The 26900-nt window shown below is 49.1% G+C and overlaps 1 protein-coding gene and 1 long non-coding RNA gene across 3 annotated transcripts; one reads left to right on the forward strand and one right to left on the reverse strand.

Annotated features, from left to right (window-relative positions):
• Positions 1-419: 419 nt before the first annotated feature.
• On the reverse strand, positions 420-12821 carry LOC124418401. Its single transcript, XR_006939819.1, has 2 exons — positions 11105-12821; positions 420-8670 (listed from the first exon to the last, which is right to left on the reverse strand). It is a non-coding gene; the product is annotated as an uncharacterized LOC124418401 (long non-coding RNA).
• TGFBR2L (transforming growth factor beta receptor 2 like) lies at positions 926-25313 on the forward strand. 2 transcript variants are annotated; one of them, XM_025152701.3, is made up of 7 exons: positions 926-1146; positions 14264-14414; positions 17033-17235; positions 19372-20333; positions 20508-20649; positions 21330-21457; positions 24860-25313. In XM_025152701.3, the coding sequence occupies exons 1-7, from the start codon at positions 930-932 to the stop codon at positions 25070-25072; spliced, it is 2016 nt and encodes a 671-aa protein (XP_025008469.3). In that variant the 5' UTR covers positions 926-929; the 3' UTR covers positions 25073-25313. The 2 variants fall into 2 exon arrangements, with proteins under 2 accessions (XP_025008469.3, XP_015145444.3); XM_015289958.4 differs by having other exon boundaries at positions 19519-20333.
• Positions 25314-26900: the final 1587 nt, after the last annotated feature.

The raw sequence follows: 26900 nt of genomic DNA on the forward strand, positions 1-26900 counted from the left end.
TAACACCTTCCCTTTTTTCATAAATACAGAAAAAGGGGGAAAATGCTGTTATTTAACCCCCTAACAGCATAGCTTACATAAATAATACAGAAAACAAGTGGGTGCAGTTTATCAAAGAGATTCGTGCACGGAAAGGAACAGGCACTTCAAATCCAACTGAGCAGAAGCCCACTGATTATGAGCCCATATACACATGAGCATAAACATAGACACATCACATACACATCACAGCATAATCACTTTCTCTGCTCCATCTCAATACACTGACTATTATCTCAGCACGCTGCGAAGGATGAGGACAGAACACAGTATAAGTGTGTGAGGATTTTATTCTTGCCACTGAAAGAACAATCAAGGCCAGTCAGATTTCTGCCATATTTCATGGTTTTACTTTTGTAAATGGGGATAATATTTCTCCCTTTTTCTTTTCTTTTTTTTTTTGGTAAAGCAAGTTTGAGGTCTTGGGGTGAAAGAAGCTATTTCAATGCTCTGTGTTATTATTCTAGGCTCTTGATTCAGGAAAATGTATCAGGATACACGGGTTTGGAAGCACCTACTTTAGGCTGAACTCATAGTGATGCCATCTTTCTGTAGAAGCTGCCGTATACTCTATCCCATTGTAGTTTACTTATAAGGTAGAGCTGATTTCTAAAAGGGGAAAAATCAGTGAATTAATGGCAGCTCAGAGTACTGAAGAGTTTCTTGCCGTGTTTTATTCAGATGGAAGAGGTCTGTGGCCATGCCCATGCCACTCTGGTTAGATGCCTGCAGTAGACACAAGGTCTCCTCCACAGCTCCCTGGGCTGCTCAGAGCAGCTCAATTCCACAGTTGGAAAAACCAAATTTTCCCAGAGCCAGAGCTCTTCCCCCAGCTCCCCCCCTCCCATATTTGTATATATTTCACGAGGAGAGCTGGGCTGAGTTTGTTCATGAGCTGCAGTTCCTGGGCGGACCCCACGCACAGCTGGGCTCGCTGCGCCTGGATCCGCCTTCCCAGCCAGCAGCCTCATGAATTCGGGGCTGTGGGGTTGACATCGGAGAGGAAGAAGGATGGATGGGTCAACAGCTTGAAACCAGGCTTCTGGATCCAGAAAATGGGTTGCCGGAGGAGACCGGGTCTGCTTTCCTTGCTGCTGCTGTCCTTCTGTGAGTACAGAAACGTTTCTACTTGGGCACTGTTAAGCAGAGAGGTCGTTTAGCTTTCCTTCCTCCAGAAAAACAGCAAATTGTTGACTTCTCCCCTGACAGCAATTAGGTGGAGGGTTGGGAGCAGTGGAGAGCTTCGCAGTGATCTGATCGCAGTGCTGCTCTGATAGCATCAGCTGTGTGTTCCTCTTACGGAGAAGGGCGAGCGCTTGGCTCGGTGGAGACCGCTGCGTGCTCGCCGAGAGCAGCTCCCAGATGTCAGTGTTTACAGTGCAGAAGTCTGTACGTCGGTCAGCGTGACTCGGTGGAAGCTTTTACTTTATCGAGGAAGATTAAAAGCGACCAAAGTGCACCGTGAAATGATCTGGCTCCAACAGTGTCCAGATGTGGTGAAGTTTTATCAGCCCGGGTTTATGTGCAGCATTAATCGAACTATTAAAGATGGAAAGAAGTGGGGAGGGGGAGGAGAGCTGTCCTTGCAACAACATCTGGTTCTTCGGCAAATCTTTCCAGCACTTACGTAAAGATTTCTTTGTAATGAGTACCCTGTTTAGGTTTTGATAGCACTTCTTCAGGACTGCAGATAAAACCCTCCAGCAGCACTTGAAAACGTGCCCATCTGAGGTTTAAAGTCTCTTGTTTATATCCCGATGATTGTTTCATAACAGGGAGTAGATTTGTATATGAGCGAGTGTTATATACACATCTCCTAAGTATGTGTGCGTGCCGTTCTGTATATACAGCACCGTTGTATGTGTATACACACATATAACCCTATATAGTATATATTTACATATATTTGCTCGCTTTTTGCAGCGAGCCCTTTTCCAAATACAGACCCGTTCCCCTTGGGACAGAATTTCCAATGCAACCGAAACTGCTTTTTGCTCAAAGCAATGAAGCGCTGGGATCATAGTGCCTGTATATTTGCATCCAATTGAAACAACGGGGGGCAGGGATCTGTGTCCACGTTCACTTTCCATGGGTCCCCCTATCTACAGAAATGGGGAATGAAAGAATACAGCTGGTTGGTAATTTCCTTCCAGCAAACTCAACTCTTGCTGCGACTTCTGAAGCAGAGAGCCCCACGCAGGGGGGATTTACAACATAAGGTCAGGCCAGCTTTCAAAATGTTGCAGAAATACATAGCAGTCTTACTGCAGATAATACCCTGAAGTATGAGTTGAAGTGTAGGATGCTATACTGATAACATCCTGCTAAATTAATCACATTTGGAGCAGCACCGAAGGAATTACTGCGAGGCGTTATTTAAAGCACAGCCTTGGGTTGTTTTTGGTAAGAGAGAAGACCACTAATTATCCTTCAGAAATACCTAATTTTGGAGTTATTTAACTTATGGTTTCCTTTTTCTAAAAGGCAGGGTTTTAATCTGAAAGAAGCCAAACCAAAACATATCATGATTACTAAGTTCATCTGAAAGGTTACGTGAATGATACGATGACAGAGTCTGTCTCGGTATGGGGAAAAAATAATAAGCCAAGGCGCTCTCTCTCTGATTTCGCTCAACAATGATATATGTTTACTGGAGCTACCTCCCATCCATCGACTATAGTGTTAATATCAACACTACAGTAATTCTGTGACAGTAAAAGCACCCTGAGGGCCCACTTTGCTTTGACATTGAGAGAGGAGGGAACGCAAGTTCCCCAAAATGGCTGAAAATACACATCTGGTTGTTCTTCCAGCAGCAAATCCCCATGGTCATCCAGCCTCCCTGCTAAGAGCAACAGCAGTGGCTTGGTGACGGCAGTAAAGCAGCTCCTCTTAGCATAGAGATTTAGGAATTACCATAGACAAAATGGCCGGATGGTGTCTGGTTATCCTGGAAAAGATCCCTCAGCGGCAACTGAGTGTCCTCAGAGACTATTATTCTCTAAGGAGTCACTCCAGGGCTGCTGAGACACAACTATGGGCTCCACATTGGCCATCCCCAACCCTTCAATCACCAGCATGGCCATCAAACAGTGTATCTGACTTCTTTGGTCCATATGCAATGGAAAAAAGTCTGTAGCCTAAGAAACGGATGAAATTTCAGCTCATGGATTTCCCTGATTCCCCTTTTCACCTCCTACCTCCAGCAAAAAATGCAAGGATCATTCAGGATGGAAAAACCTGTGCTACAGCAGAGGAGGCTCACAGATTTTGCTGCCTTTAGCTGATGCAGAGAGAGCTGGGAGGTGAGATAGTCATTGTCCACAAAAAGTTCCCAGAGAGTTTCTTTCTGGCAGAGGGATTTCTCTTGCATCAGGCAAAGGAGAAACAAGATTCACATGCTGGAAGCTGAAACTAGGTGCTTTTGTGTTAGATCACAACACAGCAAAGTTATTCCAGCAGGTAATTACTCAGACTTGGAATGCAGTAGGTTTTTGTTGCTCAAAGCCTTTGACAACTGCAAGACTATCTCCTAGACAGACCACGGCCCATCCAAAAGTCACAGGTTGGATATGGGGTTACTGCACTGTGCACACTGCAATGCTCTGGCCTTCAAATTTATGATTAGGACTTTTTCTAGGGGAACATCTACCCAGGAATTTCAGCAATTATGTTCCCTCATGGCTTGTGGTCGTACCTCAGGACGTGGTACAAGAGAGGCCTATTCTATCCTCACATCACTATCCAATGCCATTCCCACTTCTTCATTGCATTTTAAGTTGTCTCTGCCCGGAGCTGGACGGGAGCACAGGCCTCCTGCCTGCTCAGCTCAGGAGATGGTCACCCTTCTCCTCTCACCAGGCTATGGCCACACAACTCAGTGCCCCATGGCATGGATCGTAGCTAGCTCATAATCCAACATCCAGCTTCTCAGAGAGGGAAAATTACATGTGCTGCTTTGAGTCCACAGCTTTCAGGTTTGGTCTCTGTTTTCCTGTAACCATCTTCCATTAAAGTGATGGCCCGTTACCACATCCTGATGTTTTCTGCCATCAATTTCACTGCTTCCCACGTGGCACCCTGATGGCTCCACAAAGAGCTGGAGATGGTATCTCTTGTTGGACGGTGGATTTCTGAAGCTGCATGCTCTTTCCTGGTTGCACAAACCAGTTTCTGTTTCCCCACTGAGCCTCTTTTGCTCAACATATAGACTGTACATAATTCGTAAATCATGACTGGGAGACCCAGGGCTGTCAGAGAAACATCTGTGGCTTCTGATCCATTCAAGACCTCTCTGACCTATCCCAGGCTCCTCAGGCATCTCATTCAAGAAGTTGGTCTCCCATTTCTAAGGTCACCAGAGCTAAAACTGGGGCCTGCACTGTCACCGAAATGCCAGCAAGCTTCTCAGGCAGGGGAGCTATCAGGATCACACCACAGCAAACAACAATTCAGAGACAGAAACCTAGGGTCAAGCATGAATGAGTGAGAGGACAAAGGAGAGGAAGATGACGAAGGGTCACTCTCTGCTTCACAGGCAGATACATGCATATGCAGAATGGAGTCCAAGCAGCAGACCAGGACTGATCCGGAGCAGAAAAGAGCAGAGCCCTTCTCCCAAGCCATGGAGTGTGTGGAACTGAGTGCTACCCACCATGGCAGCAGGGCTGGCTGCAACAAGGCTTCTCAAGAAACATCTTGTTTTGCTTGGACTTTGGAGCAACATATTCCCCAGTAAAGGGAAAAACACAGGGAAAGCCCTGATGCTGTAAAACCAGAATCCTCTGCAGTGTTGTGACTGGCAAGAGGCTCAGCAAGAAGCATGATGGATTATCCTGAATTCACCTTCAGCAAACCTGGAACTGCATTTTCTGCCACTGATACAAGCTAGATACACTCAAGAGTAAGAAAACCAGCAGTGTCCACCTAAATTAAGTTCACAGAGAAAAGTTCTCTTAGACATATAATTCCATAGCACTTGAAAATAAAATGCACTTTTCTAAAGAAGCTAAAGCCAATTTTTGCTCTTAATGTTGTTACCAGTATTGGATGACGGTCATAACATGATAGAATGGCTTAGATTGGAGAAGACCATAAAGATTATCTAGATCGTACCTCTCCGCCATAGGTAGGACTGCCAGCCACCAGATCAGGATGCCCAGGGCCCCATCCAACCCGTCCTTGGATGTCTCCATGATCACAAAGACATTTTTGTGTACTGGTGGTAAAAAGGTTCTGTCAGCTGAAGTCACAGTTATTTGTTAGTCCTCTTACAGATGAAGTCCTGAGCAGATGTGTCCCACGCATTCTCTAAATAGGCAGAGAGCAATCATTGGCATTAAAAACGGTTAACAAGAAGCTATTGTTCTGAGGAAGCATTCAACTCTATTGCTTGTCTATACAGCTCTATGTTACTCCATCAAGGTCATTTCCTTAGGACACGTTTTCCTCTTCCCTTATCGATAAGTCCACAGTAACATCTGCTTCCAGACAGCTTCCACGCAGTTGCAACTTGCCATAAACTAACGAACTCTCCCATGGATTGTCATGTTTTCAGGGAAGTGCCACATCTCATCTTGTTATTAAAAAAAACCCAGTCCCACCAAAGAGATGAAATCAGCAGCTCCCACACACTTTGCTCTTTCCACATCTAATGCTTCGCACCATGTGCCAAGTGAAAGCCTCACGCAGGAAGAGGCCCAATTCACAGGGAGACGACACCAGTGATGGCTGCCTGCCTTACGGGGCAGAGCTACAACTTCTTCTCAGTGCTGGACCACAACTCTGGGTAAGCATTTTCTTAGGGATCTTCAGAGAGAATCAGTGGGGTGGCTGCAAGGACAAGACCACTGTGATCCTGCCTCCAGAGAGGCTCTGAAAGGTCCATCAGAGTCGTGTTTCTTTTCTCCATTTGGTTCTTTTAATGAGAGCCCATATAGGGCTGAAATGCTCCTGCCAGCTGCTGGTAGCTGTCAAGCTTTTAGGAGAAGTGGGAGAGCCCTCTTATCTTATAATCGCCTCCGCAGCCCCTGCTCCCACCAATTACACTGCTCCAGGACACTGCCTTTCCTGGAGCTCTTGCACTGCAGTGTTTTGCTTCCCCTTGATAAGCCAGGAACACGCCTGACAAGAGGCAGCTGATTTATACCACAGCAAATGCCTCTCCTCTGTGGGGCAATTAGTGTATCCAGTTGTGCCCTGCAACCTTCCCTCTGACTACTGCCCACGTGGACTCAGGAAGGTCTGGGAACATACCTTCACCGAAGTGCTGCCCTTGAGTATACAGGATCATTTACAGCTGGAGTCAAGATTTAAAGGGGAAAAGCCTTTTCAACATTTCCAGTGTGCGATTTGCGGCTATCAGCAGAAACAAACTGCAATGGAGAGCTGGTGCTGGGTGTCACTTTGCAGAGCCCCACTAACCATTGCAACGCCGTGCCTTGCCTGGGATTCCTGAAGTGGTCAAAGCTGCATGTGCGGTCCTTGCAGCAACGCTGGGGGTGGAGATGCTATCTCCAGTCCCTCCTGACTTCAGCCATCCCACACCAGAGTGCCTGTGCTCATGAAGAACGAGCGGCAGTGTCCCATCAGCCAAGGGTCTGGCTCAGCCATGGAGCACAGCTGGGACATGACGGACATGACTAGGGACATCTGCCTGATGTTGTTGGAGAACTCACTGCCTGGGAGCATCTGAACACCAGTGTCCAGCCTGGAGGAGACTGAATCAGCTGCTGTCTCGCTGCCTCAAGTATTTTTTCCACGCTAAATCTATCCCAAAATTAGCCCCAGCCATTGCACGAGAGCAGACAAGATCCTTGGCCATACAGAGGGAAGTGACACAGAGCCATAAGCAGCAGAATTAATCATCCTCCCCCAAATAGCCTCAGGGTACAAGCATCCCCCGGGGAGCCTGGTTCCTGTTGTGTCTTTAATATGTCAAAAGGCACTTGGTGCTGGTTGGAGGTGGTGGCAGACATTCCCACCAGGGGCACAGGGAGCAGACCAGCTTACCTACTTACGTGCTATATGAGAGACGCTTTAGGAAAAGCAAGATTTTCACATCTGTATCCATGCTAGCCTCGAGTTGAAGTTCCCTCTGACAGCACAGAGCATTTTATGACGGCTAGATCTGGCCTAAATGAAGGCAAAGCTCAATGTTACACAACAACATTAGCAGACATAAAGAACAGGCAGCGCTGGAATGTGTTGATGGCAGTGCACTGGTGGGAAGCTATCAGTGCGTCCCACCCCAGAGCTCAGCCCTGCTCCCTCCAGCACCCAGGGAGCTGCAGCAATGCAAACCCAACCAACGCAAACTGGTCCATCACAAAAGTCCACCCAAAATACTCAGAGCAGCTCCGGTCGAATGTCTCTTTGTGAACTCATCAAAGTCCTTCTAACAGATGGCAAATCGAACGTGTGCCAGGAATTGCAAACTCCTCAGGAAGTTCATCTAAACCATCAGCAAACCATTTCCACTTAAAATAGAGCAAACCCTGTTGCCCAAATGTGACCCAGATAATGTTTCTGACACGTTTACCTATTTGGATAATATCTTTAAGTTGCACTTCCAGCTACCCACAGAGATCCAGGTTCCTGCAGAGCCTGTGAAGCATATACAAAGATAATTACCGGCCATAATATGATGAGAATTCTAAAAACAACAACAACAAAAAAGCTGTGCAGTACTTTTTCTTGGATTACCGTAGCCAAAGGCAGAGCAATGTCTGTAGCCAACTTGCAGCTTTTTCTTCTGTTGTTGGATCTGCAGTGACTTACAACAAGCTGGGCCCAAAGCAGCTCCAGGGCTGCAATCTGGATGCCTCCAAGGATGCAGCATGTGAATCCCATTCATCACAGGGTGCCTTTCACAGGGGCCGCGCTAACTCAGCCCAGTGCCAACACATTGCTTCACCCTGCCAAGTCCCAGGTCAGTGGAGGCACTGGCAGAGCTGCTAAAATTGTTTATGAGCATTGAACTCCGTGATTTCATCTTGAAAAATCTGCTCTCCCCCTGCCCCTGCAGGCATCTTCTGTCCTGACCTGTCACCGGTGGGCAATGCTGGTGGCATCTTTGGATGCAGGCAGCCCCCACCTCAGTCCATTAGCCCAGCCACCCCAATGCAGCTTGGTTTGGGCTGAGGTGCCCAGCGGGTTATGGGGATCTGGGGTCTTCCCCCAGAGCTGCCTTGGCTGATGATTTTGCACAGGTTACATTCTATGACTCCATGATACATGCACAGCTAAATGGGCTCAGAAGTAGAAGAATACTGTCAGGTATCAATGACTGTTTCAAAGACAGAGAGAAAAAAACCAAGCAAACAAAGCAGTGCAAGGCCATTTCACCTGATCCACATTGCTCCATCCTCACTTCAACTTCACTTTGTGCAAACCAGCATTCATGGCCAGAACGGTGTCCGTAGCACCAACAAGAAGAGCTCCTGGAAGAGCCATGGTGCATACACCCAGCAGTGCCTGATGGAGGCATTGCTTTACCTCACCTGGTGCTCAGAGTCCTTCCAAAGCTGCACAGTGCGGAGTGCCCTCCCCATTGTTTTGGATGGGGTTCTGCTGAGCTCTGCAACCTCAGGTACAATTAGCAAGCAGTTTTCTTACTCGAAGGAATCCTCCCTGAAAGAGAAACATACCAGAGTAGCCCATTTCAAGGAGTATCACAAAATCCAGAAAGATGCTGAAAAATAACTAAGTAAAATAACCTCGGTCTTAATCGTTTTGTGCAGAGAGTAAAGAGAGAGGATTTGCTTATACCGGCCTGTTGTGTGCTACATGTAAATTTTCCATATCTCTTTTCTAATGGGTTGCAGCAGCACCTGGAAGCAAACTGGTGGTGAAGAGATGGGGAAATCCTCCAAGGATTGCTTTGAACGTGGAAATGAATTTCGGCTCTGCCACTTCAGAACGCTTTTTGTTTACTTTCCACTGACATGAAATCGGCAGCGATTTCGTAGCATGCGGGATTGGTTAGCTGGTTACATAATGCTTAATAAATCCAAGAGAAATAATATAAAACACATCACCCAGTCCGGGAAGAGCAATGATAGCTCAGCTGTGTCACCAACCCGCCTGGCCACCGGCTTTTGGAGAAACATCTGACCGGTGCTGAGAGATGCGGGGTGTGAGATGGGTGAATAGGAAAAATGGTCTTGCTGTCTTTGGAAGCCTCGAAGGCAATGCTCAAGGTATAACACTCCCTTCTCATCCCATCCCGTTCTCCCGAGCACGTGCTCACACAACCACATGCATCTGCTGCCCCAGGAAGCAGTGCAGCATCACCCACTGATTGTCCTCAGGGTGCTCTGCAATAGCATACGGGCCCCGCAAGCAGCAGGAGAGAGGTGTGGCATCAATTAGCAAAGGCAGTGGCTATGGGGATGGTGTGGAGAGGGCTCATTTGGCTGAGATGTCAGCACTGGTGTCCCCAGCAAGCGAGATGGAAAAAGACCTAAGCAGAGACTGCCAGATTCAACGGAAAAAGACTTGCACACTTAAAAAAGAGGTTTTCAGCCCAGCATCCTGCACCTCACCCCTTCTTCCTCCTTGCCTTCATCTGCAGGCATCTGCCCATCCCTTTTCTCCTTGTTATAGATTCATTAAGGTTGGAACAGACCACTAAGATCATCAAGTTCAACCCCAACTCATCCCCACCATGCCCACTGACCATGTCTCTCAGCACCACATCTCCACTGTTCTTGAACACCTCCAGGGATGATGACTCCGCCACCTGCCTGTGCAGCCTGTGCCACTGCATCACCACTCTCTCTGAGAAGACATTCTTCTTAATACCCAATGTGAACCTCTGCTGGTACAACTTGAGGCCATCACCTCTTGTCCTACTGCTGTCACCTGGGAGAAGAGGCTAACTTCCACGCCGCTACAACCTCCTTTCAGGGAGTTGTAGAGAGCCATAATATCTCCCCTGAGCCTCCTCCAGTTCCCTCAGCTGCTCCCCGTAAGACCCTTCTCAGCTCCATTACCCTTCTCTGGACAAGCTCCAGGGCCTCAATGTCTTTCCTGTAGTGAAAGAACATTGCTTCCCTGCCAATGTTTCCCTGCTGACCCTGTGCCCCACTTTGCTTTGTGGCACCCGTTGGTGCTGGTGCTGCCTCTGCCCCACAGCGTGAGCAGGAAGGGGAGCAGAGCTGGGGATGCAGGGGTTAATCCCACCCGGCACAGCGCTGGGGCCAAGTTTGTAAGTGACTCTTTGCTATTTCGAAAAGAAGCTGCCTGGAAAGGGAAAGGAAAGGGAAAAAAAAAAAAGAGAGAGAGAGAGGTTTACTTTACAGCCATCGTTATTTCATCCGCACAGTTTATACAATGGAAAATAAAAGCCAGGGAACGCAAAGTCAAATAATTTCTGTTTCATTAACGGTATGGAAATGGTTTTGTTTTTATAGGGGAAAAACAAATGTGAACTTGATGTGTGTGTGTGTGTGTGTGTGTGTGTGTGCTCATGCAGCTCCCCTCATTGCAAAGGGCAGAGCAGCGAAATCCAGAAATAAAAAATGACTCAGAGGCTGTAGGATCTATGAGTCAGTGGAGCTGTTGTTGTTTTTAAACACGAGTGAGAGCACAATATGGGCGACAATCGCCCGCGCAGCCCTGCCGGCCCCAGCAGAGGGGTGGAAAGCAGGATCTGGGGCAGGGAGCTGGAGTTCTCCTGCAGGGGACGCTTCCTGCCTGACTTCAGTGCCTTGAGCACAACCAAGGTATATGTGGTGGTGGCCAGAGCGTGGGGGACCCCAGCAGTTCTGAGAGCAGATGGAGAACCACTTGCTCCGTCCTCACCCATAGGCAAAGACGCAGAATCATCACAGAATTGGTTTGTATTGGAAGGGACCTTTAAGATTACCTAGTTCCAACCTCTCTGCTATAGCCAAGGACACCGCAACCAGCTTGCTCAAAGCATCTGCTGACTGAAACCAAACAGAAACCATCCCTGGGTGTTTTCAAGAAAAGGCTAAGCATGGCACCGAGGGACATGGTTGGTGGGTATTGTGGGGATGGGCTGATGGTTGGACTAGTGCTCTTTTCCAACCTTACTCACCATGAAACATCCCTGAGTCCCAAAGCAGCACGAGGTCACTGCGCTGCCATGCAGGTCACTTGCAGGAGGTACACCAGCAACATCGGAGATGGCCAAAGCAGGAGAGATGGCCAAAGCAGGACAGACGGCGTTCGGCTGAGCTCGTCTCCCCAGAGTGAAGCTAGATCGTGATGTCATTCAGGCATCTGAAAGAGATCTGAGAAGTCTTCCTGTACAATCCATACCCAACTCACCTTGTAATAGCACTGTGCATTATTTGCTAAACACTTCATATAAAGGGTTATTTTCACGAAGAAAAAATAAGCGGTAGAGTAAGTCGGTTTCCAGCCCGTTTAAAGAAGGTCCAAACACACCAGAAACTTATACTGCACGTCTTCTTGGCACTGGGAAGCACTGATGTCTAATGCAATCAAAATCAACCCCTTTCTATTCACCAGGAAACATTACTGGCTCACTCCTCGCTCCACGCGCCCGCTGCCAAGTACAGTATTTGTTACACGGGACAATGCAGGACCTGAGGGCAGAGCTGCTCCCTTGAACCCACTGCTGTGTGCACGCTGCCACCGTCCATGGAGAAGCCTCACAGGGGCAAGAAGTGGGATTTTGGGTCTGCTAGCTCCACTTGGTCTCCTAAAGCAGGAAATCCGGGGTCCTGCTGGGCAGCTTACAAAGGACACTGCCAGAAGGCTGCACAGCCCCGCGTCTTCCCCTGGAAACTGGGGATGTAAGAACTGCCCTGCCGCATCCTGCCCATGACAGCTCAGGAGTGATGGGGACAAGACCTCACCCGGGACAGTGAGTGAGCAGAAACGAGTGCTGTAAATAACAGGGAAGGAATTTGTTTGTTCTCATAACAATTTTACGAGCAGCTCTGTTATTGCAGAGCCGTGTCACTGGCCATGGACCACAGCCCAGAGCAAAGCCCGCTCCTGAGCTGGGAGCAGATAGAGGGCTCGTGGCTGAGCCCAGCACTCTGTGCTGCACCCACACCTCCAGTTGGCACCCAGCATCCCGCCCACGGGCCCACACGGAACCTGAAAGATGGAGCATAACCTGAAGCTCACATGGCGGTGACCTGAGCAGGTCCTCTTCTGGTGCCTTCCTGTGCAGGAGGCAGCTGGGCAGCGCCTTTTCACCTCACACCGAGTGCCTTTGCTGAAGCCCATCTGGTGTTGGATTGTCACCATACAGCATAGCAGAGAGGATTTGAGAACCGAAGATTTTCATTCAGCCCTGCAGCAGGGCAAATCGCCTGCCTGTGCCACTGCTTCGGCTCCAAAGTTCTTCTGCCCTCATAGTGAACACACTGAGCTTCCATCTCCTCGCACTTGGGCTTGCTTCTTGCTCATTCACCCTGCTTGGGGTCAGCATGGGTGGTGGTGCACCTCTGGCATAGTTTCCCCTTCCTCCTTCTACTTAAAAATGGGTTAGTATTCTCCCCATAGCATCTCTGGGGTCCTGGCTATAGATACCAGAAGACTCGATCCCATTCTCATGCGCAGGAGAACAAGCCTTCCTACTGATAGGGAGCCAAGCTCCCTGGGAGCCCACCTCATCGGTGACTTCAAACCCTTTTCTCAACTATCTTTCCACAGTAACTTCGACTAACTGTACTATTTATTGGCTCACATCACATCCTTATGGCTTCAATTTATTTTTTTGAAAACGCAACCCACATTTAATTAGTTTATAGTTTGTTCCAAGTTTTGCTTATCCAGCTTTTTTTCTTTCTTTCTTCTTTTTTTTCTTTTTTCTTTTTTTTTTTTTTTTTTTTTGAAGTTTGTATTTTGATGTTTAGCATTTGCCTTGGCAACATCTGGAACCCCTTTATGGAAGCGCATTGTTACTTTTACTGCTCGTGCAGCTTTATTAAATCATCCGCGTATTAATATTGAAAGCATTCATCTGGGTCTCATCATGGCCAAGACGAGTGATGTGGCAGCTCAGTTGTACCTACAAGCTCATGCTTCAAGGACACAATGTTCTGGAGAAACTCGCAGTGGGCCTTGTGCACTTCGGTTGAGTTTTAGTGGGAGAGTAAGGAGGGGGGAAAAAAAAGAGATGTATCTGACCTTTCTTGCAGATAACGGCACCGAGGGCTGAGCTCGTTTAGAACAATTTGTCTCCGAAGAGTTTTGTCTGGTTACTGCTGTATTTCTGGCTCTCGTTTCCATATTTAACTCTTTCATCCTCCCTGGCTGCCTTGCTCGGCAGTGCAGCTGACTCTAAGCCCGGCATCATGCTCCCGTGGGGCGTCAATAAGTAAATATCAGCCCTGTGGGAATGAGTAAATAAATAGCAAACCCCCAATGGGTGTTGAGCAATGAGGGCAGAGCAGGCAGAAGAGGAAGATGCTGACATGGATGTAGCAATGGCCACCCTTGCTGTCCCACCAACAGACCTTCGTACCTCAGCAGCCCAAAATAAACCTTGGCAAGAAGGGCAGCGTGGAGCAGCCCAGTTGTGTTGGGACCCCGAAATGAAGGGAAACCAGGGAAGAGCTGGAGCACTGAGCTCTGTCTCCGTGTGCCACCAGACTTGTATTTCCCAATGCCCCCATTCAGAAAATACCTTTTTTCCCCTGGGTACTTCGCCAGAGGTTATAAGGGAGCAGTTTAAAGCTGGGCACACTTCCTATAGGAATGACTGCTTTTCTGCCCTGTTTGGAGTTAAAATCTCCCATGCAATCCTTCTCCACCTGCCATGAAATTTCACTGCAAGAAGTACAGATGGCCCACACTTCTGCAAAGTGGCTGCTGTAGTTCAGGTTCTCATCTGAGTGCTGCTGAGTCTACTTATCAAGCACAAACTAGTCTGTATTTCTACATAAGCTATTCAGTGGCTTCATTTGAAAAAAACAAAAGTCAAAAGAAAAAAGAAAAAAACCTCTAGCAGCCTTTAAACAGGAAGTTTAAATTTAGCTGGGATTTATTCCTTAACCAAGAATAGTTCCTTTAAAAATAGAGATAACTTTCTCCCGTCTGGAGGGAGCTGCCTCCTCCATGGGGCCGGTGTAGTTGCATCCGCTCACTGCAGGCTCCGCCATCCTCTAAAACACGTTGGACTGAGCAATGGGGTAGAACAGATGCATGCAGAAGGAGAGTCGCTTTGTGCTGAAACTCGCTGAAAGAGGCCTACTGCTGTTCCTTGTGCCCACAGCCTGCTGTGCCAGCGCGCGCCGCAGCCTGAAGACCAACCTGTGCAAGTGGTGCGACTCCACACCGCCAGCCTGCGAGCGGGAGGTGTGCTACAGCAACTGCAACCTCAACTCCTACTGCGAGGACCCCTTTGAGATCTGCGTGGCCATATGGTGAGCTGGGGATATAGGGAAGAAGGGTTGGTTGGTGGGAACATGCTTGTGGGGACCCCGTGCCATCAAAATCATCAAGGGCTTTCTCTTCCTCCCCCATTGCCTCCACTGTAATCATAACTGAGATGCAACTGGGTCTTTCCTATAATTAGGAGTGGCTTATTTTCTAAATGAATTATGCATATATATGCCCCACACAGCACCACAGGGATGCTATGTTTCCTCTGAACCCACATAAACCTGAATTTAGCTTTGCAGGCTGGGCCTGCTGTGCAAAGCCAGCAGACCTGATGCCTAAAGCTGTGATTTCCTCCTGCATCAGGCTGGGAAAAGCCTGCTCCAGGTGCAGGGTGCAGAGGCAGAGTTGCTGCCCCAGAGGTCTGTCCCCACTTGGGGCACGGACATCTATGCTTGTACCCAGCCACTGGCAACATCCCCAGGGAAAAGCCCTATTGGCTTTTGCTGGAAGTGCCTGGAAAGGAAATTTCTTCTGGCATTTCAGCATGCACCCTGATGAGTGAGCACCTCCTCCAACTTTCTGGTCTCCCATGAGCAAAACTAAAACTAAAGTGCATTTTGGGTCTACCCAAAGTGATTTTCCCCTCTGTCCCTTCTAATTAGGCCGCAAGAGTGAAATCCAGGAAGCACATATTGCTAGGCTTTATCTCAACCTGCTAATTAGTGTGAACACTGGATTGCCCAGCTTTCAGTAGACTTTTGCCTCAGTGTAGTTATTGCATTATGGACTGAAAAAAAATAACAAAAGCAGAAGACCAACAAGAAACCCAAACAAACAAACAAGGTCGCCTCTGCCCCAAATTTCCCTGCGCGCAAATATGGAGAAGACCTTAAAGAAGTCCCAAGAAGACCCAAGAAAACATGGGGAAAACAGAGGACAGGGACGTTTCACCCACTCTAGCAGGAAAAGGGTGACAAATTTCAGTTATTTCCCCCAGTTCTCTTTCCAACATCCCAGCTGACTCAGAAAGAATTGTGAAAGCTATCTGTACCTCCATCTTCCTCCAGAAACAAGGATCTGTAATGACACTCTGCCTCTGCAGCCATCCCTTTGCTCATTAGCATTTAATTACTCACTGGCTCTACAGGAGATAAACTGATCCACCTCAGGTGAAGGTCTTCTGAGCCCTGGTGCAGCTGCTGGTCCTCATGCCATGTGAATCACCCCAATTAGCTCTGCTCCAGCTCTCCTTCCCAGCACCTTGTCCCACCTCCAGGCTCTATCTCTCTGCAGCTGCCACCATCTGCTCCGGAAGGAATATACTCCAGTCCACGCGCAGCCATTCCTAAATGGATATCATGATCTTGAAGGTCTTTTCCAACCTAGATGATTCTATAAATCACCCAGGTACCCACATTACTGAGGAGCTTTGCCATTTGCTCCCCAGACTTCTCCTTCACCTATCTTGGTAAGCATAAGGCCATCTCCCACCCCACAGTCTTGCCTCTATAATCTCTTTCCTCCACCTATTAGCCCAGTTAGTGACTGGAGAGAGCAAGCCCCAACAAGGGGACATTTATCTCCCTGCATTATCTTACTTTTCTCAAAATTAACTCCTTCCACAAGGACCATACCCCATGGTATAAAATAAAATCTGTCTACCAACAAGACTAGCCATTAGGAGACCAATGCAGTAAGAGCAATGCAGTTTTAATGTGCTCTTTCTCTACCCAGCTGGTTCTTATCTCAATCACACTGTGTTTGTTCTGCAATTGGCAGTGGCTGCTGGTGGTGCTCAATGAGCTTCACCGAGTGGTGAAGATGAGCTCATGCCTGGGGGTTTGGAGGCAGCTCTGTTTCACCATGTTCCAACACAGCTTATAAACACAGCCATGGCCTTGCCATTGTCCAGGAGCTGTATCAACCTCACATTACGATTTTGAAGCTCCAAATGCCAGAATGTCCCTGGAGGTGTTCAAGGCCAGGTTGGATGGGGCCCTGGGCAGCCTGGTCTAGTACTAAATGTGGAAGTTGGTGGTCCTGCCTGTGATGGGGGAGGGAGGAGGTTGGAGATTCATGATCCTTGAGGTCCCTTCCAACCCAGGCCATTCTGTGATTCTGTGAAATAGTCCCCACTGGTGACCCAAGGGCTCTTCTCCCCCAGGTGGGCACAAGTAGTCATGCAAAGATGTTGTGTAAGCACCAGCGATTAGCCCAGGACAATAAGACAGGGCCAACCAGCTCTGCCAACACACGTGCTGAGAGGAGAAGGACGGAGGAGGCTGGCACTGGGAAAGGAGGGATTTTACTCAAATCCTGTGCTCAGCCTCAGGGCTGGCCCTACCTGACTCAACACCTGGTTACAACCTTGTGAAGTAGCTGTGCAAAACCACGGAGTGTCTGGCTCAAATCCCACTGTTGGTGTGCTCTAGAAATTTCTCTTTCACCATCTGGAAGAGAGAAAAGGATTAAATAAATCCCCTCAAAAGTACATATAATGAGAATTACATCAGAGCCACCACTAACACGTCCTCCTGTATACAGCACAGAACGGATGATCAGCACAGCGTTCAGATGATGTGCAGGTGACGATGGGCTGGTGGCTGTGGGTGGCCGTGCCACTAACCTAACATTCTGTTGGTTCATTTGGCCCCTGCAGGAGGCAGGACAACGACAGCATCAGGATCAGCACACTCTGCCACAACCCCCACCGCCCCATAGAGAACCTCATGGTCCCCAACTACAACACCTCGCGCTGCATCATGACCCACCAGCCCAGCGAGGATGGCATCATCTACATCTGTGGCTGCGTGGATGAGCAGGAGTGCAATGATAAGCTTATCTTCGAAAATCATACCAATGGTGAGTACTTTTGCTGATGTTATCTGAAGTGAGGAGGAGCACTCAGTGCTGATCATAAATAGGTCGCATGCTGGGAGCCATGCGGTTTTGCATTTCCAAGAAATGGGACGCAGGTGCAATGTCTGCTTTGACCTCTTGTATGAGATAGGTAATGTTTGTACTCCATTCCCGCTGCCTTGAGACCAATAGTTTTTCAGTGGCTCACCCTTCCCTCCCAGAAACGCCTCTTGAGAACATCAGGAGATGGAAAATCCACTGTGTCCTTCAGTAGGTTGCACCCTTTGGCACGGGGTGGATCAACCAGGGAACCCAAAAGCTGATGTAACCCAGAGCAGGTCTATATTCCAAAGGCTTTTAAAAAAACCACGCTTGAACACATCCCACACCAGCAGACGCCGGGGAACCCCGGGCACCTACCAGGGCCCAGCCAGGTGGTGCTGGGAACACTCTCCTGACGCAGCATTTCCCTGTAGATAGCTGCAGGTCCAACAGGAGCTGTGAATCCACTTCTGCTGAGAGGCTCGTGTCCGTTCCTCTGGAGGGTCATATGCTTTGGAAAAGCTGCTAACTGGACCCTGAACCTCTGGGGCCTTGTCCAAACCTCTGTAACTCTGAACGGACCACATCTGTCCCAGTGCCCATCGGGCATCTGATCCATATGAGTGGCAAAGCAAAGCCCCTCTGGTTCTCTGTAATTCCTGAAACACTGAAAGTGAGGTTAAATAAAACCTGCAAGCCAGCAGCACAGCTTCTTCCTCACTGCTAGGAAAAAATATCACAAAAAATGCAAATTCTTAGAACAAACAAGCCACTTTTAATGGAAGCGAATGATGCTAAATTTGGCAGTTCTTTGCTGCTTGCTGAGCCAAACATAACAGGTACACACGCTTCTAGAGAGAGATAGTCTAATCCCAGAGTTGGTGCCAGCATATATAATTTCACACCAAAACGACAACTGGCTCATTGGAAATGCCACCCCCAGCCAAGACTTTCACAAACAGCCTCCTTGTGCCAACCAGCATGCAAAACACCAAAAGCCAGAGCTGGGCGATGCGTGGGCTGAGCCCTGTGGTTGTTTGCAGGGAAGACAGAGAGAAGCTGCTGCTCTAGGTAGCGGGGACAGGAGCTGTGCTGCAGCCCCCCCATGGCATCGGGAAGGGGCATCCTCACGAAGGAATGTGCAGCGATTACTGCTTTTGGGACTAGTGCATGCAACGCCCTTAAAAGTCTCTTCTCCTGCTTCAGAGTTTCAGAGATGGGATCTGAAGCATCGGGAAAAGCCATTAAAGCAGTAGGTGATATCCAGGCCTCGCACTTTCCAAAATAAACATAATCCTGAGTTAGTTATTGATTTATATCAGTTTAGGTTGATCTTGTGGTTTGAACCTGATGCCTATTTTAGAAACGCTTTCACAGCCTCACAGAAATTAGCTGCAGCACGTTTTTTGAAATTTGCCAAGGAAAATAGCGAAATGCTCTGTTTTTCCAGAACCTGAATTATGATCTGCACATACTGAGGTCAAGCAGCAAGAGTTTTGCTTATGGAATGATTCTTATCCCTCTTCCCCTGGGTTATTATACTTGGCAGGAAAAGCTCTGAGTAAGATTTTACTTGAATATCTCTACTGAAGTCAGCATGTTTATTCCAGGAATCGCGAACATCAAAGCATCACACAATTACACGTTGCACAAGGGTTAGGGTTTTGTTCCCCCCTCTGATCATCTGAAGGCAGATGGGCTTAAAAGCCATGAAACAACAGGGAGCTGCCCAGGCAGTGCCAGTGCCGCACTGCGATGATAAGTGATACTTTGATGGATTGATGGTTGGACTGGATGATCTGACGGGTCTTTCCCAACCTTAACCATTCTGCGACACTCAGATGGCGCTGAAACAATCCTCCTTTGCAGTACCACCTCTCATGGTTTTCTGTGCCACCCCATATGGGCAGGAGGGCCCAGTTCCCCCACACACACCAGCGGCGTGATGGCACTATGGCTGCACTGGGGTGCAGGCCGCAGCCTGGTGTGCAGGGCTGGCCTCCCGCACCTCCACTTGACAAACGGGCCCTAACTCCAGGACTAAAATGAATGGCTCTCTAATAATTGCATACATCTGGGTTCTTACTCTTTGCTCAGATGGGATTTGTGTGCAGCCTGCATTACCGCCCTGCGAACGGCTGCGCCTTATTAACCACCCTGCATATTTTCCTCCTACGCGCGATCAAAACAAGATGTCGCGGGCCCCTCAAGGCAGCTCCTTCCTCCGTGCTTCCCTCCCCGCAGGCTACTCCATGCTGCAGAGCAAGGAGGTCATCCCGGTGGCCGCCATCAGCCTCCTGCCGCCGTTGCTGGTGGCAGTGATGATCACCGTCATCTTCTACCTCTGCCGCACACAGAAGCAACGCAAGAGGGCCAAGAGTTGGGTTGGGAAGCAGGGACAGGGTCCAGCACTGCCAGAGCCGGGAAGGGCTGCCGAGCGGGACGAGAAGCTGTCTGTGCTGATGGATGATGGCCCGGCCGCCATGAATGCCACCTGCGCCAACAGCCTCAACCACAACACCGAGCTGCTGCCCATCGAGCTGGACGAGATGGTGGGCAAGGGGCAGTTTGCAGAGGTGTGGAGGGCTAAGCTGAACCACAGCAGCTCAGGGCAGTACGAGACGGTGGCGGTGAAGATCTTTCCCTGTGAGGAGTATTCTTCCTGGAAGAACGAGAGCCAGATCTTCACGGACGCCAGCCTCAAGCATGACAGTGTCCTGCAGTTCCTCACGGCTGAGGACAGGGGTTCGGGGCCACGCAGAGAGTACTGGCTCATCACCGCCTACCACAGCAGGGGTAACCTCAAGGACTATCTCTCCAGACACATCCTGAGCTGGATGGACCTGCAAAAAATGGCGGGGTCGCTGGTGAACGGGGTGGCCCACCTCCACAGCGATTACACCGCCTGCGGCCGGCCGAAAATCCCCATTGCCCACCGGGACATCAAAAGCACCAACATCCTGGTGAAGAACGAGCAGGAGTGCGTGATCTGTGACTTCGGCATTGCCATACGCCTTGACCCCTCACTGACAGCAGATGACTTTGCTAACAGCGGGCAAGTGAGTATGAACCTCAGCACCCCTTGGACAGGCATGCATGCCATCAAATGCACGGCCCTGGGTGGGAGATGCAGCCTTTAAAAATAGGGCTGTCTCCACACCACACGATCCGGAGCATAAGACCTCACCCAGGTGCTCCCCAGCCCCTGCTAACCTCTCTTCTTTTGTGGACAGGTGGGCACTGCCAGGTACATGGCTCCAGAGGTCCTGGAGTCCAGGGTGAACCTGGAAGATCTGGAGTCTTTCAAGCAGATGGACGTCTACTCCATGGCCCTTGTTCTGTGGGAGATGGCCTCCAGATGTGAAGTGGTCGGAGGTAGGAAAGTCACACCCAGGCTTGTCTTGCACCTCTTAGCTCCTTACCTCTATGTACAGGGACCACCATCCACTCACGTCCCTGGTGGTGACGGTGCTCTACCCCAATGCAGGGCAGTCTATCGCAGGACCTGAATTCAGGTGGCTGCTGAGAGCCGGTGACAGACCTCACCTAGGGCCCACCTCTGCCCAGCCACCCACCTAGGGGGCTGGCACTGTGGTTGAGGAGCAGCAGAGGTGATCACATCATCTTTGGCTGCAGATGGAGAAAGCGGTACCAGGGTGGATGGCGGAGGGAGGTCTCCAGGACAAAGCAGGTGTTTGACTCAGGGCCTGGCATTTCCTGGTATCACAGAGGCTTCACACATGGGTTTTAACCCAGCTACAACACTGAAGCCATCCAACTCCTAGTGCTGGTCATGCAGACATATTGGGGTTCTTTCCAGTATACATCCTCGGTTCAGGGAAGAGGTCAGGCAGTCCATTGGTCCTGTCTCTGAAAACAACATCTACATGAAAACCTGCTGCTACACTTCTGCACTCAAATTCCAAACTATTTCCAGATCAGTTTATTTATGCAGACTCATAAAAACAAATTTCTTCTCACCCAGTAGGCCACACCAAAGCACTGCAGTGAGAGCATGAAAACCATCCTATAATACTGCCATTGCTTCTTTGCAGAGGTAAAGAATTACGAGCTGCCTTTTGGGTCAAAAGTGCAGGAGCAGCCCTGTGTGGACACCATGAGAGACATCGTGCTGCATGGCAGAGGGCGGCCTGAGATCCCTAGCAGCTGGCTGGTGCACCAGGTAAGCCAGAGGCAAATCATCCTGTCCCACTCTATGACCCAGCCTGAAGATCACAATAGCTACAATCAAATCAGTGTGACTGGCTGAGCTCAGATAAGCTCCCCTAGACCCACTTCCCCAGTACAGAAAAGCCAACAGCCAGGGGTACAGCAGAATTCACAGCTGGTGAATCAATGGCCAAGAGCAGAAGTTATGAATGCCAAGTAACGACATTTGGCTATCTTGTGGATGCCGAAGCACAGCAAAATGGAGCATCCAGGCTTCTGCCTACTTGGTCAAGGAATTTAAAGTTTAGAGGTCATCCTGAACCTCATACGTGGGAGAAAAGACTTCCACTTGTACAAGGAAGGGGAAAGACAGGCAGCACTTCCCTCAAGTGGAACAGCCCGAAGACGCATAAAGCTGACAGCAGGGAAACTGCTGGGTTCAAGTCTTCCCAAGGGAAACCCTTTCACCATCCTTTAGCTCAGAGGGCCTGCGAGCACAACATTTTAGCATAGAAAGCATAGCCCAGCACGCTAGAGTAGACGCACTCCAGCAGCAATGAGGTATGTTGCTCTAGAATCATCCACAAACACTCCCAGAACAACCAGCTCCAGAAACATTACTCCCAAATGGCCTTCTCTTCCCCAGTGCTTTCCTTCATGAATGGAGGACACAAGGGGCTGAGCACAGTTTTCAGACCTCACCTGAAGTGGTGCTACTTAAATTTCACGTGCCTTGGGGAAAACCACCATACACTGATCAAAAAAGCTGAAACACGGAGACCGTGGGCTCACAGAGCCCTGCAGCATTCAGGCATTGATCATCACAGGCCATTCTGCACCGCCTACCCATAAAACACACTGCTTCCTTCCATCACACAACACAAACCCAGAATTTTCAAGAGGGGAGATACAGTTTCATGACTTTAGAAGGCCATGCATTCCCTCTATCTCTCAAAACCACGGTTGTCCAAAGACTTGCAGCACCTGGCCAAGCAAAGCTGCAAACAGCATCAAATGACTGCTGTTTCTGTCGGCCCATCAGCGAGTTTATCAGTGAGTTCATTGGGTTCCCCCTGCCTTCTTCCTTTGTGTAGGAAAACACAGAACTTAAATCAGCACGGCTGCATGCTTGAAGCCTTTGAGTATTCATCTCAGGTGTTCACCTCCCAGGTCTCTGATAAACTTTGAAGCCACAGGAAAAAAGCACCGAGGCTCGGGCTGTCAGAAGTCACACTCTAATAGAGCCTAACACGGCTGTGCCGTGTGCTGAGCTGAAGTGCTGACTGCAGTTACTGCTGAGAAATAGCACTGCTGCCCCAGCTGGGCTGGCCTAACACACAAACAGAGCAAGGTCTATCAAGGCAGCGGCTTTTATTAGACCACCTGATACTCACTGGGGATGAAGAACAAAAAAAAAGCCACGTTGTGTTCCTGAAAGTTTGTCTCTGACTAATATCAGCCAGAAGCAGCTCCTTGCAAACCCGGCTTGACGTTGTTTTCCCAGGCTGCAGCATAGGGCAGCACCATCTGCTGGGAGGCAGCAGAAGTCCTCCATGCGCTGCTGCTTGGAGGACGTGCTGGGTGACACCAAGATGAGGGGCCTGAAGGGAAGCACCCTCAGGGGTTGGTAGCCCTGCCCCGGTGCGGGATTGGAACGAGATGATCTCTGAGGTCCCTTCTGAGCCAAGCCATTCTGAGATTCCCTGTTCCCATCAGAGCAGACCCAGGGGATGCACAGCTCCAAACGCTCCTTCTGCAGCTCAGCCACAGGGCTCCTTGTCAAGTGCAGGCCAAAACAGCGGGCCCTGGTTTAGGGTTGCCAGCTGGCATCATTGGGGTCATAGCATTACACCCCGGCAGCTGACTCACCCGGAGCGCTGCCCATCAGTAGCCCCAACACAACATTTGCCAACTGCACAACAAAGCCAATTAAGACTTTTACCCCCAAAGCGGCCCAAGTAGCTCTTAAATGACCACGCTCCCACCTCACTTCATCCCCTACTATTAAGAAAAGTGGCGTTCTCTCAGTCAGGTGAATTCCAAGAGCTGGTTCATACCCACTTGTACTGGGACAACCGAAGGGTGAGGGGCAATAAGAGCAGCGGGAGCTGAACTCAGCACTGCTGCTATAAACACACTTGTAGAACTGTAGCTGGATGCAGCACTCAGCATCCCCTGGAAATGAGGGTTACCATGCACAAACCCTGCACTACGCCTGCTTTGCAAGCATTGCAAGATGTACATCTAAAGGAGCACCACCACATTTACAAAGCTAACAGCAGATAAACACGAAGATCGCAGGGTCGAGTAAGCTCAGGAAGGTCTAATGACTAAAGAATACAACAGCTCTGTTTGACAAAGCCTTAGTTAAACAAGCTCATTTTTGGATGCTAATTAATTAGCCTCAAATCCTGCCAGCCGGGCTAACAGATGAGAGCTGTCAGGAGCACTGAAAAACACCCTCCATCAGTCCTACTGCACACTCCCATTCTCTCTTATCTGTGTCCATCGTGGAAGGCTTTGTCCAATGAGCCTCAGTGCAGAACAGCGAGGTCAGGGGAAGGGGCAGCAGGGCAGCTGACAGTGTGGCACATCGCTGTAGGACTCAGGACGCTGTAGGATGCTGTTCTTTCACCTTCATCTTTTTGGGTTCTCAATTGCAAGCTGAAATGCACAAAACCACAGGGAAAAAAAAAAACACACGAAGCTTTATTTAGAATAATGATTTTTCCACTGTGTTGCAATTTCTGTTGTCAGTGATGAAAAAAAAGCACATGATAGGAATTATAGAGTCAAAGGAAGGTTCAACATAGCTGCTGCTGCTGCTAGCTTCAAAGGGGAGAACACCAGCACAATACTTCTGTCCTGAGCCTAAAAGACTGGGACTCCATTTGTGTGATTTTCTGAAGAGAGACATTAGTGGGGGTTGTAACCACTGTAATCCAGGGGAACTGGATATTTTGAAGCATGCTGAAGAGCACCCAATCCCACATAAGACATGATTCAGTGATGAGAAACTATTCATCGTAATGCTGAATTACTTGGCATGGTTTGCTCTTTGAGAAAGCTACAGAAACAAAGCCATGTTAAGTTTAATTCCAAACTTACCTTCAAGGTTCCCCTAGCCAACCCTATATGTGCAGGGGGCACCCAGACCCGGGCTCAGCTCCCACTGCTGTGGGTTACCCACTTTCACCTCCCCTTCCCTCCTGAATTTAGGGTGCTCCATCTCAACGGCCAAGGCGGAGGAGATGGGGATGCTTTAAGGGGATGCCCTATCTCACAACCACAAACGCTGTCACGTACCGTAACTTACCTCCCGCTCAAAGCCCAGCGAAGCAGAAAAGCTTGAGATCACCTTCTCGCTCCTCTTCTCCCTGCCTTCAGCTCCTAACGCCAACCCTTCTGCCCGCAGGGGATGCGCTTCCTGTGCGACACCATCACGGAGTGCTGGGACCACGACCCCGAGGCTCGCCTCACCGCACACTGCGTGGCCGAGCGCTTCAACCTGATGGCGCAGATGGATTGCGACGACATCCTCAACAACAACACGGACAACGAGGTCGGCAAAACAGCCTCTGCGGGCGGGGAGCAGCGGGACGACGACGGGAGCAGGAGCGCGCCGTGACGCAGCAGCAGGAGGCCTCAGCACGAGAGGCCCATGGAAAGGAACTACGATCCAGTGCATAACTTATTTATTGCATCTGTTTCCTCCCACAGATGGACTGAACTGTGGAATCAATACTTCTTTTTTTTTAATGCAACACTATATATGAACTGATTTTTGTACTTACTTTAAGTGTATAATAATGCAAAGCATTTCTTTTATTGTTTTTTTAAAACAATAACATTTAACCTTTTATTAATAAGTACGTGAACTCCGTGCACATCTTGGGAAGCCCTTCCAGGCTGTCATCATGAGTTTCTCTTCCAACTGCTCACTCTGCACAGCCCACACAGTTTGAATGCCCTCACACACACACCCTAAAAAGAAACCCCCCAAAAAGATGAGGTAGTGGCCTGAGATGTTACAGGTTGCAGTGGAACCAAGAGCATGGAAGTTACTCAAGTGAAGTTTCTTCAATAGTAAAAAAAAAACCCCACTAAAACCAAGTGACCGATACAGGCACTGCTGTTCCTGAGACCTCCTGCTGCTCTAAGAGATCTCCACTCAGCGTTGGCACACTCCCCACCACCACACCTCCCACAGCCCTGCCACCAGCCCGGCTCCCAGCCACCCCCAACCAGATCTTACCACGCTAACACTGCCAACACAAGCACGTTGGCCAATTCTTCCTGCGGTTACTTCCCCTCCTCCACAGCATTACTCAACCTGAAGAAACACGATCAGACAGAGCCAGGACCTTTACTCCCCGTAACTCCCACACCGAGCCAGGCAACCTCTGCAGCAGAAAGGCAATTAACCGAATGAGAAAGGTAAGTCACACCACACCGAACCACAGTGTTGTGCAAATCTTAATCCTTCCACTCTTGTGGGCAAAAGGTAATAAAACCTCTCACTGCTACCAAGAAGCCCTGCAAGCCCACACCTGATGTGCACCTACACAGAGGTTCTTTCAGGACAGTGTGAAAGAGGAATGCTTTGCTTGCCAGCACAGCATGCCTGGCTGCTTCTTCCTATCACCTTACAGCACTCAGATGAGCCCCTTCCCTCAAAGCATACCTTCTCCAGTTTGTCATCACACTCTTTTCCACACACACCTGATGTCAGTCTCATTTAGCACATTAATGACTGCTCCCTGTATGCCCAGGAAGAACAGGGGGCACTAGGCTGCTTTTCTCACACCAAACTCCCTTTAAGTTGTCAAATCCTTCCTTCCTTTACCACTGAGTGCAGCGTTTCCTCACTATACTTGCATCAAGTTGTTTGGATGTAGTAACGATGACCGCATTTACTACTTCTTCCCAATTCAGTTTGAGAGGCTTTGTAAGCCTCTGTCTGGTCTTTCAGAGGTGACTGGGACACAGAGGGGATCAACCTGTGCAAGCTGGGAGTTGAAGGCTGCTCCTCCACTTCTGAAGGCTGAAACAAAAATTCTCCTAGAGAAGCAGGCCTTCCTCTAGGCTTGACGGTCTCCACTGCAGATATTCTTCTCAAAAGAATGCTTTCAGGCATAGAGAGGGGAACAGATTGAGAAGCTTTCCTGAAAATAAACTCCAGCCTCCAATAATGACCACTATTTCCAATAATGAAAACCAAGCCAATAATCATACACTCTGGATCATACACTTGAATGCACGCATTAAAAACAAGTGATGTATCATGCTCAGTTTTCATGCTCAGCAGGGAACCAAGCGTCCCCAAGAAGGGCTCCAAGATCTGTTTAAGTCTCAGGGAGCCCTAAATTAGCAAGGACCAGCAAGAACTCTGCTCAGCTTCACTGGAGCTGAATCAAGCCATAAAGAAAGGAGCATAAGGCTAAACCCTATGTTTT

Source organism: Gallus gallus, chromosome 7, assembly GCF_016699485.2.
Source record: "Gallus gallus isolate bGalGal1 chromosome 7, bGalGal1.mat.broiler.GRCg7b, whole genome shotgun sequence".
Taxonomy (NCBI): Eukaryota; Metazoa; Chordata; class Aves; order Galliformes; family Phasianidae; genus Gallus; species Gallus gallus.

Coding starts and splice junctions, on each gene's coding strand:
- TGFBR2L (XM_025152701.3), top strand. CDS start 930: ATGAGCTGCAGTTCCTGGGCGGACCCCACGCACAGCTGGGCTCGCTGC. Junction 14,415..17,032: donor GAGATCTGCGTGGCCATATG/GTGAGCTGGGGA, acceptor TGGCCCCTGCAG/GAGGCAGGACAACGACAGCA. Junction 20,650..21,329: donor CAGATGTGAAGTGGTCGGAG/GTAGGAAAGTCA, acceptor GCTTCTTTGCAG/AGGTAAAGAATTACGAGCTG.